Genomic DNA, 19,124 nt, shown 5'->3' on the forward strand with positions numbered 1-19,124 from the left:
ATAATTATACGAGATAAAATGGTTTAGTTTTGTGTAATTAAACTAGCCTAGAGTAGTTAAATGTTACTACAATAGCGACGTCCGGTAAATATCATTTTGTTCTATTTTTGAACGAGAAATGATATTTTTAACCGAGTGTCACGTATTCTTTTTTAAAAAATAAGTAAATATAGGATTTATATTGTAAAAAATTAATTTTTTAATTAAAACTCTATGTGTAGTCATTTTTATGTACTTCTTACGCATTTCATTAATGTGACTAGCTGCGTCATTTTTTAATAGAAAATAATTGTTTTGGTTAATCACATTAGTAGAGCATTCAAAACATACGTAAAAATGATTGTGTATAACATAACTCTTTTTTATTAGTGGATCTCAATCTTTTTCAAAATGATTGTGTAGTATTTACTTACTTTATGATTATGTAAATGATGTGTGGGTCTCTTCATGTCAAATATTTTTGGTAAAAAGAGTAAAGCTTTTACTATAAAGTAATTTTATAAAAATAAATTTATAAATATAGGTAACCTAATGTAGGAGTGAAAGATTTTCGGCCTCAATTGGTCAGTTTTGGTCGGTTGGAACCAGACAAATAGTAAAATCGGTCAGTTATGGTCTTAATAGTTGAAAATTCTCGATTTTCGATCTCGTCTTGAGATGTTTTTTTATCCCAACCGACCGAAATAATTATATATTTGTTTAAATAATTTTTATATAGCATTTTATAATGTGTTCTAAGTAGTTATATAAATGAATAGAGATTGTCCTATCTGCCAATTGGAGGCACACATTTTGTAAGAGTGTCCTTTTGCACAGGATGTATGGGGTAATTGTTGTATCACTTTTCAAAAAACTTCTCCTCGAAATATCACTTTTCAGGAATTATGTTTGCATTTCCTGCAGAGATTGTCTACTAAGATGTTGAGTTAATGTTATGTATTGCTCGAGGTATATGATTTAGAAGAAATTCTCTAGTATTTAGACAATCTTTGGATCACCCTTTTGCATCTGATTGATTAGGCAAAAGCATGTCTTGCAGAATTTCAAGAACTGCAACATCGTGGTCTTCCTGCCCTTCATTATTAGATAATACAACCAAGATAGCAGGTACCAAGAAGTGGTTATGTGAAAGCTAACTGGGATATAGTTTTTGAGAGGGGCACTAGTAAGGTTGGTGCTAGGATTGTCATTAGAGATTCTATGGGTCACATCTTGGCTTTCAGACAAACTCCTAAACTGGCTTATTTTCCCCCCAAGGATGCTAAAGCTTGAGGTGATTTCATTGTTGTTAGTCTTTGTCTAGATTTGGGATTTGCACAAGTGATGTTTGAAGGAAATGAAAAATAGATTGTGGATGCAATTAATAGTGCAAATGAAAATCTTAGTTATTGTGGTCATATCATTTCAGACATTAAGTTGTTATTGTTGTCTTTTCATTCTTGGTCTTTTACGCATGTTAAAAGGGGTGCTAATCAAGTGGCTCATTACTTGGCCAAAGGGGCTTTATGTTTACAAGAGGATGTAGTAGTTATAATGGATGTCCCTTTGAACATTCATCTTTATGTAACTGTTTAATAATGAAATTTTTTTGTTGTAATAAAAAAATTATGTGATTTTTATCTAACCTAAATAATTATAGCCATTGACCATTGATCGTATAAGATGTTAAATACGCTAATAACTATTAGTAATATACTAAAATGTATATTGAGACTAATGTTAAAAAATGATTCATACTCCACACTTAATTAAAATATTACCGCGCCTGTGACCGGCTTCCACCCCTATCCCCACACTAGGTTTCATTGATCGTATAAGATGTTAAATACGCTAATAACTATTAGTAATATACTAAAATGTATATTGAGACTAATGTTAAAAAATAATTCATACTCCACACTTAATTAAAATATTACTACACCTGTGACCGGCTTCCAACCCTACCCCCACACTAGGTTTCACTCATCCCTCTCCACCCCCATGCTACTACGCTTGTGACTAGCTTCTGTCGCCTCATCGTTGGTAGCCAATCTCCACTACTGCCATAAAACTCTCTCCCTCATTTGCTTCTGCCCCACACTGCAACGGTGCCACCTATTTAGTTTTCACTCTAAGGCATGGATACGGTATTCATTTGTGTAGAATTTTGTTAATTGTTCATAATCTTGTTACATTTCTAATTTCTAATAGAATAAAGTCTGCTTGTGCATTGGCCAAGCCTATTAGTTTTGATTGTTTGGTTTGTTAATTGTTCATAATCTTTTTACATTTCTAATTGATTAAAATCTTTTTGTTCATTGATTAAACTTGGTTTGTGCATTGAACGAGTCTATTAGTTTTGTATTGTTTGGTTTGTTCATTATTCATAATCTTGTTACATTTCTAATTTTTAATTGATTAAAATTGTTTTGTGCATTGATTAAACTCAGGCTGTGCTTTGGCTAAAGCTATTAGTATTGTATTGTTTGTGTAAGGGGATTTTCTCTCCCACTAAGCCCATCATGCTTGTGTATGAAAGGGAATTGAGATAAATGTCTAATCCAGGACAAACAATCTACAACCCGGCCCACGGGAAGAGTCTTCTAGACGCAATCTACAGAAGGGATGGTGCTGCAAGGGATGAGACTCATCAATCTGAAGGCCCCTCAAGTAGTTTCCAGCCTTCAAGTGTCTGCCCACATAGTAGGCGTAATATGCGAGGAACCATTGATCTACTGATAGGAAAGATATCAACGGACCATGAAGAAGACAGTATGGGAGAGGGAGGTCAGAGAATCACACCGCATTAATGACTCCACTACTCGGGCAACACGCCGCATTAATGACGTTGTCGTAGAGCCACACCACATTTAAAGATTCTATTATAGGGAACAGTACTAAGGACACAGACTTCATGGGGGAAGGCACAATCTGTCCCCCTAGACTTATAGTATAAATAGCAGATCAAATGTATGATAATATCTCTCTCTGATCCCTAAACTCTTTTACTTATTTACAGACTTTCAAGAATATTTATTAACTTTGGCATCAGAGGTTACTTGGCCTCAAGGCTGCCCTTTCCTAGTTGCACTACTCTCCACCTTTTGCAGGTCCACTTCTAAAAGCCTGAGTTATTAGAGCCTGACCCAAATATGTGTGAAACACGACATTAACAGTTTGGTTTGTTCAATGTTTAGAATATGTCTAATTGGTTAAACTTGATCAGTGTCTCAAAATTGTTATTAGTTTTGCTAAAAAGTATGTTTGTAGGTCAAGTTCCAGTGACTCCCTTTAATAAGAAAAAAAAAAACTTATTAGTTTTGCTAAGAAAAAAGTATTCGAGTCATTTTATATTCTAATAAGAAAAAAACTGTTATTAGTTATTAGTTTTGCTAAGAAAAAAAACTATTATTAGTTTTGCTAGGAAGAAAGCATGAACTATTTTAGAAGTTTGTTTTTTTTTGTTTTGTTTTGCTAAGATATATTTGTTTGATTCTTTTTAGATGGACACTTCAAAAGAAACACTTATGGGAGACTCTACGATGGGAAATGCTAAAGAATCATATGCGATACAAGGACAAAACATTCCTCCACTCCCACCCAATGTCAGTACTAAATCAAGTAGTAGTGGTGGGCATAGAACTAGTTAGGTCAATGGTTTAAGGTAAAATGATACTCTTTGTTTTAAAAAATTCAAAATAATTAAGAAAATAAAACCAAGTTTACAATAGGAAGTTAACTCAAAATAAACATTCATTTCAACACAATCTTTTTTGGTGTATGAATTGAGCACCAAACAAAGAGGAAGCAATAGAGGACCATCAAAACCATTTTATTCTAGGCTCATCAGGAAATTATAATGGGAATAATACTATGCTCTTGTATCATTTTTTAGTGGACTAAATAAGCCTAACATAACAAAAATAATCCTAATAGACACTAAAAGCTAAACTAAAAACTCCAAGAAAATAATAATCAATATTATTACCACATGTTATATATGCTCTCTCTCTTTTTCACGATAGATAGACATATACATTTTCATGAAAATGAACACTCTTTCTGTTGCCAAGAAGGTTAAATTCAAATTTTCAAAAAATGTGACTTCATATTTAATTTAATGTTAATACATATTTTGAAAGTCTCATCTATTTTGCTCTCTATGGTACTCACCTAGGAGCAACCATTTTTGCTCCCCACGATGCTTGCCTGGAGATTGAGTACTTTGTCTTTCCGCGACAATGGGAAAAAAAAAAAAGGAAGAACAAATACCATTAGCAAATGAAAAATTATTAATTAGTAACAATCATATCATATCTTCAAGTGAAAGTGAGGGTTTTGCTTTTTTTACCACCTGAGAGATGATGCAAATCAAAGCAACAACAAAACGGACACCAAAAACAACAAAAGCCTTCAAATTCAGTGTGCCTTAAACTTATAGAAGGCACAAGCAGACAAATATAAGAAAGAATTTTCTATAATTTCTTAAAAGAATAGATCATTGTGCCAAAACCAAACCGTCAAGGATGTCGATAAAAACACTAAACAATATGTGGCTATGTGATTGAGTTTTATGTTAAAACCATCTTCAGCTGCATCAAAGAAAGACCAATGGAGATAGCTAAACCCCAAAAGAGCTATGGATTTTCTTTACCTCTCGAGAAGAGCAGAGCAGCAACAATTGATTCGAAAAGAACAAGACTCTCGTATCACCATGTGCCTAACAAATAAATCTAGAGAGTTTGGAAATCAAATGACTGGATGGCCATGTCTGGCGCCATCCCCTAGGCAGCTGAAAAGTTTATGGAGATGACCCATGGGAGACTGCAAAAGGATTGATACTAGAATAGCGAGGAGATACAGAGCAGATCTTCCCATTAGTTTGCCAATTATTACCAGGGTTCTCGGGCAGGAAAGGACTAGCCATAGGTTGTGATCGAATGTCTTGCCTCTGCCTTAACACTGAACCCCAACTAACCTTTAAAATACAAAGCGTGAAACGAAGGTTACTCAAAAGTTGCATAAGGAGAAACCACCGACAATAAGTTATCTGAATCGTTAAAGAGAAGAGTTAAAAAGGAAGAAGCTAAATGTGCAAATATTAAAAACAATTGAACACATAATTTTGAGACCAAAGTAGGGGCAAAAAGGTCAAGTGAGATTCTAAACAGATCCATGCTTTTTATATAAAAGAGTAGATGTAACGACCTGAAAGAAATTCAATAGAAGGAATTTCTTTAAACCTTAGAAATGCAATGAAATTCTGAAAGGATTTCATGAATCGAACGATCAATTAGGTTTTAGTTCTTTAGCGTAGTTGAATTATGATTCACTACGGCGAACAAATTGTCTTTTTTATTTATTTAAGGCATTTAGGAACATAATTTGGCAAAATGAATTGCATTGGAGAGCGACACGTGGCACCTAGACCAAATAGTCATTACATCGCCATGCAGAATGTCTAAATAAGCCTATGATCACTAAAAAGTCTTTTTGGACACATGACACCATCACAACCTTCTATTTGGAAACCCCTTTACACTTTTTAATAGGAGTACAAATGTGTAAGGTGAATGGAGCGAAAACCAAGCAAGTCAACATACTTTCTTACACATTTCACTAATCTCTCCATTCAAATACTATTTGGCCAACCACAAAAAAGGTTTCAACCCTAATGAAACCCCAAAATTGGTGGTGAAAACCAAAATCCTAAATCCCTAGGGTAACCGAAACCCCAAATGCTCCAAACCTTAAACATGCATCCAATTTTGACTAAGTGTTTCCCTCTTGGTTTAAACCACTTCCACAAACAACCAACCACTCAAGTACAAGCGCTTACATCTTTATCCACTCTCTTACATCATAGTACTTTCATTTGACCAAAACAATTGCATGTGGACTTGAAGCCCTAAGTAACTATACCTTAAATGAGCAAACCGGAGTGGGTGAAGTATGTTCCAACTGAATGACCCTCTTTTTCCTTAGCTTCTCATACAAGGTTTCCCCCCATGGAATGACCGCTCAATGGCATGAAAATTGTACCATTTGGTAGTTCAAATAGTGTACCCTAGAATGGAAGGTCAAACACTCAAACAACCTCACTCAAAACACCATTTGGTTGAGCAAATTTTCCAACCCCTTTTCCAACCAATTGTTTCACCACTCCCACAACCTATCGTCACATCATATGACATGCATTCCACCTACTACAAGTCATCCATCACCCCATTCCCTTTAAGCCTCACACCACCCTCATTTTCTCCCTCACTTTGAAATATTTTCATATCTTTCCTTGAGAGAAACCGAGTGTGAATTTGGAGAAAGGTTCTGTTGTTGTTCTCTTTTGTTTTCTGGCTTTGTAAGTTCCTTTCTAACTCATATCTTGTTTATTTTATTAAGCTTTGGGTCTTAGATTTTTGGAAGAGTATTGGTTAATTTTTATTAGAGTTTTGAAGGTTGGATATTAGTGTTTTGATGGTATGGTGCTCAGTTTTGAGTTTATTGTTGAGCTTTGGAAGTTTGTGATGTTTTATTGAAAAGTCTTGTAAATCCTGGTGCTATGGGGTATTGCTATGATTTTTTTGCAAGTTTATGGTTTGATTTATAGCATATTAGGTTTTAATAAAATAGATTTGCATGATTTACTAAGTATTAGAACCGAATCCTCTAACATATGATTTGTTTGTTTTAGTTTGTCTTTTAGCATTAGGATCTTGAATCTATGGTCTTGATTTTTATAAACTCATGTTCTTAAAGTTTTAATTTATGAATTAAGTTGGATTTCTAAGACTTTATGACTAAGGTTTTGTTGGATTTGGATAAATATGTAAAGAAATATGTTTTTAAGCATGACTTAGAAGCTCTCAAGTTTATGGATACTTTGGTGTGATTATTTGTTATGATATGTTGGATTTGATACTTAGATCAAGTTAGAACTTGAATGTGAGGTATATGGATGTGTTGTTCCAAGATTGTATGCATTTAAATCGATGATTTAGTCTCTATGTTCATGTCTAGGGGCGTAACCGGTCCGGTCTAGTCCGGTTTTGGACAAAATTTAAAATTGAATCGAAATGCACCGGTTTTGCATTTAAAAAACTGATTATGCACCGGTTACTCTCCTAAACCAGTACCTCCAGTTTTACCAGTTCCAATCCGATTCGATCCCGTTTTTCACTTTTAATAGTATTAGTGTTAGGGCATAAAAATTAATTAATATAATAATATACTGTATACTAATTAATTAAAGCGAAATGTAATTAATATACTAATGTATAATTGTATTACTAATGTATTATGTATTTATGAAAAAGAATATGTTAAGAATTTATTAGGCCATAAAATATTATTAATATATATTTTATGCTTAAAGCATTTGGTCAAATAAATTTTCATGTTTATGATTAAAATTTTATGTTATAAATTATAATAACACTATCTTATATATAATTATAAATTATATTATTATATATATAAATTATATATAATATAAAAAATATTATATATAATATTAAAAAATTAATTTAAAATATATAATATAGTAAACCGGTCCGATCCGGTCCAGTCTTAAAAAGCATAGAACCGGAACCGGACCACTACCTGCCGATTTTGGAACTAAGGGAACGGGTCTCAAACTGGTTCCGGGCTGGTTTTCCAGTTAATTTTTACACCCATATTCATGTCAAATGCATGCTAAGTTTCAGATTCTATGTTTTTTGTGGGAACCGATTCTCATTTGATGTATAAGTTGAGTTTTGGTGTGTATTCAAGCATGTTATAAACTAATTTTGAGAGATTAACATGTTAGAAGTTGAGACTTGTAGACTTTTAGAGTCTTTGGTGTTAAAATGCAAGTGATAGGCCAAAAACACCAAGATTAGGTTCAATTTGACCTAATATTGATATTTTGTGTAGTTCTTTAAAATTGTGAGTTTATGGTTTTAATAAATGTTTGATTTAGTGTCTTGGCATGATGTTATAACTAGGAAATTGGTTTTTATGAGTTTTTAAAATCGGGTCTAAGCATGATGGTGTGATAAATGGCCAAATAGAAAGCAAAACATGATTTTTAGATTATATATGGTTCGGTCTAGAGAAGTTCTTGTAGTAGAGTTGAGTTTTTGTAAATTCTAATACTATAAATGGACTGAGAATGAAATCTACATGAGGCATGTTAATGTTGGTAAGTTTTGGGGCCCATTTGCAATTTTCATAAGTTTAGAGGCTAATTTGTAATTTCTCAAGAGTTAAGGGGTAATTTTGTAAATTAAGCCCAAAGTTAGTAAGTTCTATTTTTATGATGATTAAGTGGGGATTTCTAACCTTAGAACATCTCTCCTTTCAGCACACACTACGCTTACTTTACCCACGGATTTTTGTATATTAGCTTATAACTTACTTGTGGTATATTTATGTATGTGAGGTGGTAAGATTCAAACAATTATATTCATGTTTTATTTTTGCTTATTTAATTGAATTATTATATGTCATTCCATGTCATTTTAAATATCAATCATAAATATTTATTGCATGTCATGAATGCCACGTCATAACAAGTTTGTCACAAAAATATTTATAAGTCATGCATGAGTTGTTATGTTTTTAGGATGAATGATTATTGTATTGGAACTCCCTCATCTACTCTGGAGTTAATAAAATGGAGTGGAGTCTCTTGAGTTGACCAAGTACCATCAATCAGACTTTGAATAGGTCCAAAAGTGGATTCCAAAGTGCAGTTAAGGCACCCAATGACGGTGGTGCCGCACTTTTTACAAGCACATAACTTATGGTAATGGTTAATTCACACTGCCATATGGAAATACTCTTGTAATGGTTAATTCAAACTACCTGAGTATCCATTACTAAATACTTTTGCTATGGTTAACTTGAATGGCTTGAGTGTTTATGTAAAACCTTCAAGACGTACTCATAGCTGATATGAGGACCTGTGATATGATGCGGTACTGACATGAGCACACGGTTTATGGGGAACTGTAGAGCTTCCATTATCATGTAACAACAAGAATAAGCATGAATGAATTCAGTTTACGCAAGCAAGCATGCTATGTTCATGAAAAGTTATGTTATTGCTAAGTTATGTATGAATTTTGTTTATGCAAGCATGTCATATTCATCATAGTCATGATGTTACTAAGTTATGTTTTTATAAGCAAGTTCATGTTCATCAAGCATACGCGTCGTGTTGACTATCATGCATGCTTGTTTATACTGTTGATAGATTATGAGCTTTACTTGTTGAGATTTTATAAATCTCATTGTGGCAGTCTCAACTATCATTTCCCTCTGGAATGGTAGACGATGTGTCAAGAAATGGAGGAGCAGCGAACCCCTGACTGGACGATGTCAAATAGGCCAAAGAGGAGCCTCGGGAAGCTTATGGAGTCAATCCTCCAATGTTTGGATATTATTCTAGAGCTTATAGCAAAGCTGCGTAAGCGGCTGGGTATTTAGATTAGAGTTTTGTTTGTTTGTAACTATGGAGTCCTATCTCCAGTACTATGTTATTTTGTTTATAGATTAGTTGGATGAATGAGGTGACTTTTGGCTATGTGAATATGAATGAAAAGTGATTATGTTTTTATATTAGCATTGTGGTACAATGTATGTTGATCAAAAGAAAAATATTATCCGTTGTATTTACTGCATATTGTTAGAAGTATACTAGATGCATTGCATTTTAACTGTTATGAACGTGTATATGTAATCTTGTGTTGCATATCCCAACATTTCATTTTTCATCAAACCTCAAGCGAAATTTGTAAGCGTCACAATAGATACCCACTAGTCCTACAAAAACTTTTATGAGCAATACTTCCTCTATAAATAGATTTTATAAAAATAAATTTATAAATTGATGTGAATAAATATTACGTCAAGTTGTAAATTAATTTTTATTGTAAAGTAAATTTGACATATCACATGAAATCACGTCAGTTTGTGATTTTATTTTTATGAAATTTCTTTCAAAATTTAACACTTCTCAAATTTTATTTGAAGTTAGGTGTCCGGACACACCTACTACATAGTTGACTACATATAATTTGATCTATGCATGACTTATCTTATCATTTTAATCTTAAATATGTGTTTCTATAATTTATTGTGCACTGTTATTTGAATTTAATTTCCTTAGTTTTACTTTTCCGGTTTGAGGAGACCCAAATTGTTCTTATAAAAAAACGGCTTAATATTTTTATATCTCAATCCATTCTGATTTTCTATGTAATTCAATGGAGTATAAAGTGAGATCCATCTGTTAATTAATGCATTTCTTCTGGACTTAAAAAATTCAAGCTGTGGTTTTAATCCAAAATTAAGCTGCTAGATGACCATTTAAGAAACGAGTAATTCTATATACAACTGTAAAATACGTAAACATAGAGTTATCACTTTAAAAAAGAGTGAGATCCATTATTAAACAATTAATTTTTTTCATGTGGGTTCATGTTTTATTCACTTTTTTCAAAACAATTACGTAGCAGTTAGACAATACACGATTGCAAATATCTTTTCTCCTAAGAAAGAGAAATTATTTGTACAAATTTCAAATAAACAAGTGTCGCGCAAGACTTTGTAAAAAAGTAGACCTTACCTTAAAAACGTGTAAAAAGAAAAAATTGACGAAATCCACTCTTTTATAAAAGGTCTAAGTGGGACTTGTTCATTTATAACTTGTACCTAGTATTACTAATAAAGAAAGTATAGAAATGTGTGTTGAATCTCTCTCCTCTTGCGATAAAATGAGTATTTATTTATCAACAAAAAGAGTTCTGCATTAATATAATTCATAAATTTCTTAAAAGCATGATCATACATTATACATAAAAAAAAAAAAAGTTCGTCTTTTTTACTTCTCATTTCTCTAAGCAAGTGCAAAACAGAAATAATGAAATTATTTGCATTACAATCAACGGGTCCTGTCCCTTGCAATTGATTATGCAGATCCAGTTATTTTTGAGCAATTACTTTCACATAGAAGAGACATCAGAGACACAAACTCACAGCTTCTGCATCATCTAATAGGACATTTGACAAATGTATATATTTCGACTAGGGTCATATTAAATCCTATGACTTATTTCATGTTCACCGGAGTCCATATGCCACTTTGGCTCCTTTGCAACAAATGACACCTTTTTTGCCTTATAAAGCAAATCTTTTAATGTTTGTAAGGTACTTTTACAAAGAATACTCAATCCCTAGAAGTTGGCTCAAGTGATAAAGGCCTTGGACTTTGGGTATGCTCCTCCTAAGTCTTAAGGTTCAAATTCCCTTAGATACAAACAATCTATAGGGACTATCGGATTGGAAGATTTTTCTCTTGAATTACCCAATGTGCACTTACGGAAAACTCTTTATTGAGTGCTTGTGCACCCCCAAGATTAATCAAGACGCTATTCTCAGACACCTGGTGCCAAAAAAATACTTTTGTAGTTTCACCCGCAAGCTAAAGATCCTAGTTATGATTCTTGGAAGCATGAATTAGTCATATAAAGAGTAATTTGATAATGAATGTGGTACCAAAATTTGTTAATATACATTGATCCTATTCCTCGTTCAACTAGCACCATAAGTCTTTCCACCTGCAAAAATCATCAATTCTCTCTCTTTATTTAATAAACATCTTTTTAAGAGAGTGCAGTGGCGTCAGAGACCTAAGAGCCAACAAGAGAAACTTTGTTTTTGGGGTGGGTCAATTAACCTTTTGTCTAAAGTTAAAACACTTGTCACTGTCAGCCAAAAATGCAGAATACAGCAAAAAAGATCAGTGGTTTGCATAGAATATATGAGAGAATTCCTGAACTCAGGGTAGTGAAATCCATGGCTTGAGGAAAAAGCATGCAAGAAAATTCAGGCAGCGAAAAGGCGACCATCGTTAATATGCAACGACTAAGTTTGAATATTGCAAACCACAATTCCTTTATTTCTTGTCTGTGATTAACATGCAGTAATAAATATCATTTCAGTTGCCAAACAATCAATAGTAAGGGCAAAAATTGGCTTATAAGAATCGTTTACCACACCTTCTAGTTGCAAAGGACCAAGAATGTTTCTTCTAAAATCTTTCAGTTTTTGTGCATTAAATATACTCAGGTAGTGAGAGAGCCTACAAGCCTGAGAAAGGCAGAGACCAATTGACCAGCAGTTTATACTTTAATCCTAGGAGACTCTCCAACAGAACTCTCCATTCTTGAGTACCAATCTCCAATACGAGTGTGCTCCACCATATCTTTACCAGACCTCAAGTTACGGATGGGTCTTAACACCCCAAAGACGGCAAGATCAGCTAAATTAGGCTTGGAGCCCCCTGACACAATGAGAAACAAGAACAAATGAACAATATGGTCATAGTTTTTTTTTTTTTTTTTTAATGTATAAGTGAACAATATTTTTTTTTCATAATAAGTGAACAATATGGTCACTTGATGAGAGACGCGTAACAAACTGAATTTAAAGAACTTTAATTCTTTCTTTCAGCCATGGTGAACATCACCATCCCTATGAGACCACTATTCTCCACCACCCTCAAAAGAGACTCTGGGATGGGCCACCCATCCGTTGCCACCATCTCAAACCAAAATCTTACGCTCAGTCATCTCTCTCTCTCACTTGAATCTGCCTTCTTGAACAATGATAGGGAGGAAGTGTGATCTCCAAAGGCACCACTTTGCGAAGATCTTTCTGGAACTCAATGACCGGACCGATTTTGTCCAAGGGCTGGGGTGGGATTGGTGAGATTGCATCATGGTAGTTTAGTTCAACAAGGAAATCCACTGCCATTGCAATGTCTTACCATCAAAACCACCTACATTTTCTCCCTAAGTTCTAAAAATAAAAAGAGAGAACTAAATTATTCTACGGAGAGCAAAAATGAAGAATGGAAGAAATCCACAACCCCAACTAGAATGAATATGTTAAAATGAGAGACGCCAGAGAGAAATCAGGAAGGGTAGATCATTGGGCCTGACAAAATATTTGACTCATGGAACTAATGAACCTGATGCTTGGGGAGATATTTTCCCTCTACAGAATGTAGTTGGGACATTTGTGAGCAATGAAGTTAGCAGTGATAGCTACAGGGGTGGTGCTCAATATTCATCAAGCATATGTACTAATCAAACCAACCCAAAAGAAAACATAAATTGAATGAAATCTATTGCATGCTAATGCGGTTGTCACAGATGCATACCAAGGAAATCCCTGCCATTTAGAGCATCCACCCATGTTTCCGCAGCTTCATAGAGGGCTGCCCGTTCATCAGTGATGTTATATTTCTTTTTCAATTTCTTGGACACAAAATACATAGCAGCAGCCCCAGCATATTTCGCTGTGATTTTTTCTGTGAAGCCAAAATTACCTGCAATATTATAAGACATCGCTGTGAGAAGTAATGTTATCATCCAATGTCTAAAGCTCAAGTTAATCATTCACTTGAGAATGTAGGAGCAGGAGAAGAACAATTGGTACAAAATTCCAAACATATGTAGAATGGTAACATGAGAGTACATGTCTCCTCCCCACCCACCCAGCCACACGGATCCACAGTTTTGTGATAACCCCAGAAGATAACAGATCCGATGTATCGAACACAGCACACCATAAAAAAAATTAAAAAAAAAAAAAAAACTAGTCTATTAAGGCATGACAGGCCAAAGCTTTGGCACATTTTTAGCAAAAGACAGAAGTGGAGGATTAGAAGAAAAGGATGGAATGCCCCCAGCTGCCTACGCCGGCATCCAATCATACAACATTCTCAATAAAGAGAATTTCACAATCACATTTATTCAACAGAAAATGGACAATCAAGAAGTCAAGAAAAGAAGAATAGGATGAAATGCCCCCTGATACCTACGACCAACATCTAACCATACAAGATTCTCAAAAAAGAGAATTTTTTTTTTTTATAAGTACAATTCTCAAAAAAGAGAATTTACGCATCACATTTATTCGATAGAAATGTACAAAATACCCTTTTTGTTGTCTAGATTAAGAAATGAAAATACCAATAAATTCTTAATGGATTCATGCATTTCTTACCATTGCTTGTGATGTAGTCAAAGGATTCAAGTGCCTCAGAAGCATTTCGATATATGTTTGGCGATAATATATGCACCAAGTGACTGTCAACCCACCTACACCATCAAGGCATAAAATTAGAAGACAGTAATTTTCAAAAGCCATCATTGTACTTGTAATGCCTACTAAATCCTGATCAAGACTTGAAATGATAAAGCAAAAGTATACCATTCAACTCCTGTGGAAGCTAAGAAATAATTTTCTTTTTTTTTTATAAGTATGGAAGCTAAGAAATAATAACACAAGGCAGGAGGAGGAGAGCATTATTTTAGAATGTCTTCCAAAATCAAAGATACTTACATTATTTTTTATAACACATATGTAGGCATGAGTGTCTATACACATGGTAGTGCATACAAAAATAAATATTAGGGAATGTTTAGACGTTCTTATGTACATAATATATTGTCATAAACTCTTGAACATGTAAACATATCATTTTCCTACCAGCTTCTAATTCACAATGTATGCCATTAGCCAGAATTATTTAAGGCAACAGGTAGAAGTACTCAAATCATTCACATATGCTTAGCCAAGGGTAAAAAATCATGAAGTATTAAAACAAAATACCGGCGCCACTTTGTCTCTTCATCATCATCCATGTCTGATACGGCCCTTTTTTCTGGATGAATCCTATGACCCAGCTTGTCAATGATAACTGCCAGCATGCCATATACGAGTTTAATGAATACTTAAAATGAAACTGAACAAGTAAAAACAAGCCTATGTTCAATGAATGGCAAGTACCTGATGAGTCAGTCAGCTGTTCCCCATCTACCATCAATATAGGCACCTTTTTATAGTCAGACCATTTGATTTCTTTCTTACTAATTGGGTTGACTTCCACGACTTTGTATGGTATGTCATAGTAGTCTAGAAAGGCTGGGATGGCAAGGAAATATCATCACCAACTGGTAAAAAGCGTAATACAAAAACAACACCAACACATCAAGAGGTAACTTGCACAATAACAACCACTCCCATCCAGAGTCATGACTTCAAAAGATAAAACATAAAGCATAAATTAAATTTGCTTGAGTATAATCCAATAAGCACCCACATCATCATCAATTGGCTCTAAGAATGGACCAATAATATCATGTCATGATATAACAGCCTCACGTAGGTTCTCCCTGAAAACAGGACGAATTCTAACTAAATGAAATAATATGTACGAATTCTATCAATTAGCGAAAAGGGTGAAATAAAACACCAAAATATCATATTTGAAGTAAACCAACAAGAAATACAAAAAGATGGAAGCCAATTTCAACACAAAATGGAAAGGTTTGAAAATACTATATGTTATTTGAAGAAACGACGCAATGATGCACTCAGATCACAAATAGCTCTATCAATAAAGAATTTCTGAAGCAGAACTGGCATTTAAAATTGTAACTTCATCATCACTATCAATTTTTCCATTAAAATTTCGATGGGTAAGATGAAGATTTATTTGTCAATTATCAGTAACAGTTCTATAATTATAAAAATTTACAAAAATGAGTATTTTCAGAAATAATGAATAGACCAAAGTCAGCTCATATCGAGATATTCAGACTTTTTTCCCAGAAGCACAGATAACAGAATCAAACCAACACAATTTAAAAAAAAAAAATTCAAAGAATTCATTTTGTTTGCCAAAAGAGAAATATCCCGAAACAACAAAAATTGAAAAGTTAGGACACTAAAAATATAGAAATAGTTTTTTGTTTATAAATACAGGCTCACTGATAAAAAAAAAAAAAAAAAATATATATATATATATATATATATATATGTAGGCTCCTAGGATCATATTTTTAAGCTTAGCTCAAAATGATAATAGGGAAAAAACTTAATTACTTGAATAATCATCATTGTCACCTTCTATAGCATTGTATGACAATATTCAGATGGTTTTATTTTATTTTTGTCAATTTGACAAAAGAGAGAAATGTATGAGATTTAAGGAGACTAGATAATTGGTAAACTAATATTTTGTGTTTAAGAAAAGAAAACCTTCCAGCCTATGGACATATAGATCTAAAAAATTGCATAAACCCAAAAAACTTGCTTCAACTAGGAACCTAACTATAAAATTATGGACTTTCAAATTTATAAAACAATCTCTTAAAGTTTTTAACTTGGTATTGCCCTTTTTTAAATAAGAAATCTTAACGACTAAGGGTTGGCTCAAGTGGTAAGAACCTTCATCTTGGTGGTACGCTCCCTTTAGGTCCAAGGTTCGAACCCTTGGGTGCAAACATGTTTTGGGGCTGCGGTGAAAAAGGCAATGATTTTCCTGATCAGTGTGATGGGGACGTCCTACACAGGTCCAGTGTTTAACAGGGTAAAAGACATTACGTTTGCACGGTTTCCAGGATTCCTCGTCATCACAAATAAGAAATTTGGACGGAAAATACGTTTCATAACTATAAACATGTAAATGTGAGAAGTCCTACCATTGGCAAGAGATATATTATGTACTTTTCCCACTGTTGGACGCGAAGGCCTTTAGAAGCATCACCCTAACTTGCTAAAAATGAGAAATGGGTACAATTAAGGTGGATTTCAACTTCGTCTTTTTCAACAAAAAAAAAACAAAAAAGCCCACGATCCCAAAAAGAAGAAGAAGAAGAAAAACAGAATCTCGCAGTTCCATACATGAAAACCCACACAAAACATTAAGCCTACTACTCATAGCTAATCACCAATTAGAGGTAAGAATTGGAACTTAGATTTCGATGCAACAAGATTTTCACTTATTTAAAAGTTCAAGACAGATCAGCCAAAGAGATTCTTACCTCTAACTTTGTTGCAGAAGGGGCAAGCTTCGTATTGGTAAAGAATGACGTCCTTCGGGACGAGCTCAGTCGGCGGTGGCTCCTTCGCGTGGACCTCCTGGAGGAGTGACGTGGCCGCTGCGGCTACCGAGAGCAGCGCACCAGCGACACCGACAGACACGGATCGCGCCGGAGAGCCAGTGAAGGAAGAGAACCACCTACCACGGGCGTACGAACCACCCGTGCTGCCGAAGAGCGCCACCTGGAGGAGCCGGTGGTTCACGGCGGCTGAATTGACGCCACCGTGGGCGGTAGCGAGGGTCCGGGAGAGGACGGAGGATGCAAGAGTAGAAGCTCTTCTCATGGCGTCTGATATCGAGAGAGTCGAATCGGTTGAATCAGATCTCTCTCGAAGAAGGGAGGTTTTAATGGGGTTTTGGGTGTGTAGTGATTTCCTTACCAATGGGTGGGTATCGCTTCGTGTTATTTGTTTACAAGTTTGCTCGATAAAAATCGCCTTCTCGAGTTTTTTTCCAATTTTTTTTTTTTTGCTTGAAAGCTAAACCAATCTCAATTCATTTTGACTGATTATTATAAATTTTTTAAATTTTAATATAAAATATAATAAATAATTCAATTTTTTAAATCATAAAATAATAATAATATTAAAAAAATAATATTCTAATAATATTTTATCATCTCAACTCAACTTAATTTAACATCTAAATACAGCTTAAATGAGCATATTTTAGTTATTTATACATGCAAGTAAAAATCATTATTTTTTTTATAAGTAAAATATTATATTAAAAAGAGTTAACACATTGTTAGGAGGAAGAAATAAAAACAATAAGATCTTGAACTTGAGCTTATAGAAATAAAGTTTTAACAAAGAATAATATAATATCTTCCAATGAAACTCTTTATCTTCAAAAGTACTAACACTTTGTTCATTTCATGGCACTGTAGAATACATATAAAAATAATCTTTTACACCATTGTGATTTGTGGAATATCGCCAAAAGTCGTCTAGGTGGCCAGAAGCTCAACCACAGTAGTAGGCATAACCCAGGCTAGCTCCATTTAACTGAAGACATCATCTCATAATGCTCTGACGAGCTTACAATTTAGCAAAAGATAATTCACAGTTTCGTCATTTTTTATATACAACACCAATCCACAACAATCACCTAACGTTTCTGTAAAGTATCCATTGTCAAAATCTTGCTTAAAGAAGTTGTTAAAGCGGAACATAGTGCCTTGAGAGACACCTTGTTTCTCCAATTATTTCTTTATGGAAAGTGATTATGCAGCAGATTTGTGAGGGTCTTAGAGGAACAAACAAAAAATTTACCTTTTCTAACTGATACCCACCATAAATTGTTAGTTTCCTGAGTTCTCAATCTCACGGCATATAAGAGTTTGAAAAATTATAAAAGCTACTAACTTCCCAATCATGGATCACCCTAATAAAGCTCACATTCCATTGGATTGAATCGCCATAAATCTTCATGACGTCCACCAGTAAGGCTTCCTTTTTCACACACAATCCTAAAAAACTATAGGGCATGTATCTTTAAGGGCTTTATTTCCACACCATAAATCATGCCAAAATCTTATTCTAGATCCATCTCCCATCACGATTCTAGTGTGTTGAGCAAAAACCCTCCAACATCTTCTAATGTGCTTCCAGAATTCTACTCCATAAACCCCTTATACTTTCCTAGTGCTTCACCCCCTACATACCCCGTACTTGAAATAAATCACCAACTTCCATAAAGATTCACTCTCCATGTTATACCGCCACATACATTTCTTAAAAAGAATCTAATTGAATACCAACCAATTTCTAATTCCTAGCACACCAATAGAGATTGGAGAGTATGCCTTATCCCACTTGGACAGGTGGAACTCGAACTCATCCCCTAACTCACTCCAAAGGAAATCACAATGGAGTTTCTCAATTTGTATAGCCACACTCAATGGAATTGGGAACAAATATAAGAATTAAGTTGGTAAGTTGGACAGGTGCTCTTGATTAGTGTGGTCTTACCACCTTTTGACAACTATAATCTCTTCCAACCAGTCACTCTATGTTCAATCTTCTCTATTATCTCATCTCAAATAGATTTAGTAATGAAAAAGGCCCCAACAAAAGGCTAAGTTATCTCACGAGAAAGGATAAGACCTTTGCATCCAAGAGTGTTGGTCAACGTTTGGAGATTGCGAACATTTCTCAATGGAACCAACTCTGATTGGATAAGTTCATTTTCAATCGGACAC

At 34.2% G+C, this 19,124-nt stretch overlaps 1 protein-coding gene and 1 non-coding gene across 2 annotated transcripts; both read right to left on the bottom strand.

Moving 5' to 3' along the window:
• Positions 1 to 11,900: 11,900 nt before the first annotated feature.
• Positions 11,901 to 17,385, bottom strand: LOC121243425 (prostaglandin E synthase 2-like). The gene is made up of 6 exons (XM_041141544.1): positions 16,863 to 17,385; positions 14,824 to 14,958; positions 14,647 to 14,734; positions 14,038 to 14,132; positions 13,190 to 13,357; positions 11,901 to 12,307 (listed from the first exon to the last, which is right to left on the bottom strand). The coding sequence occupies exons 1-6, from the start codon at positions 17,203 to 17,205 to the stop codon at positions 12,147 to 12,149; spliced, it is 990 nt and encodes a 329-aa protein (XP_040997478.1). The 5' UTR covers positions 17,206 to 17,385; the 3' UTR covers positions 11,901 to 12,146.
• LOC121243802 lies at positions 15,404 to 15,494 on the bottom strand. The gene has a single exon (XR_005936286.1). It is a non-coding gene; the product is annotated as a small nucleolar RNA Z223 (small nucleolar RNA).
• Positions 17,386 to 19,124: the final 1,739 nt, after the last annotated feature.

Source organism: Juglans microcarpa x Juglans regia, chromosome 8D (assembly GCF_004785595.1).
Source record: "Juglans microcarpa x Juglans regia isolate MS1-56 chromosome 8D, Jm3101_v1.0, whole genome shotgun sequence".
Classification (NCBI taxonomy): domain Eukaryota; kingdom Viridiplantae; phylum Streptophyta; class Magnoliopsida; order Fagales; family Juglandaceae; genus Juglans; species Juglans microcarpa x Juglans regia.

Excerpts from the sequence above, each read along its gene's own strand:
- LOC121243425 (XM_041141544.1), bottom strand. The coding sequence starts at position 17,205 with ATGAGAAGAGCTTCTACTCTTGCATCCTCCGTCCTCTCCCGGACCCTC. Across the intron at positions 14,959-16,862 it reads CTTCTGCAACAAAGTTAGAG|CCTTTCTAGACTACTATGAC; the intron begins GTAAGAATCTCT and ends TTGCCATCCCAG. Across the intron at positions 14,735-14,823 it reads ACAGCTGACTGACTCATCAG|TTATCATTGACAAGCTGGGT; the intron begins GTACTTGCCATT and ends GCATGCTGGCAG.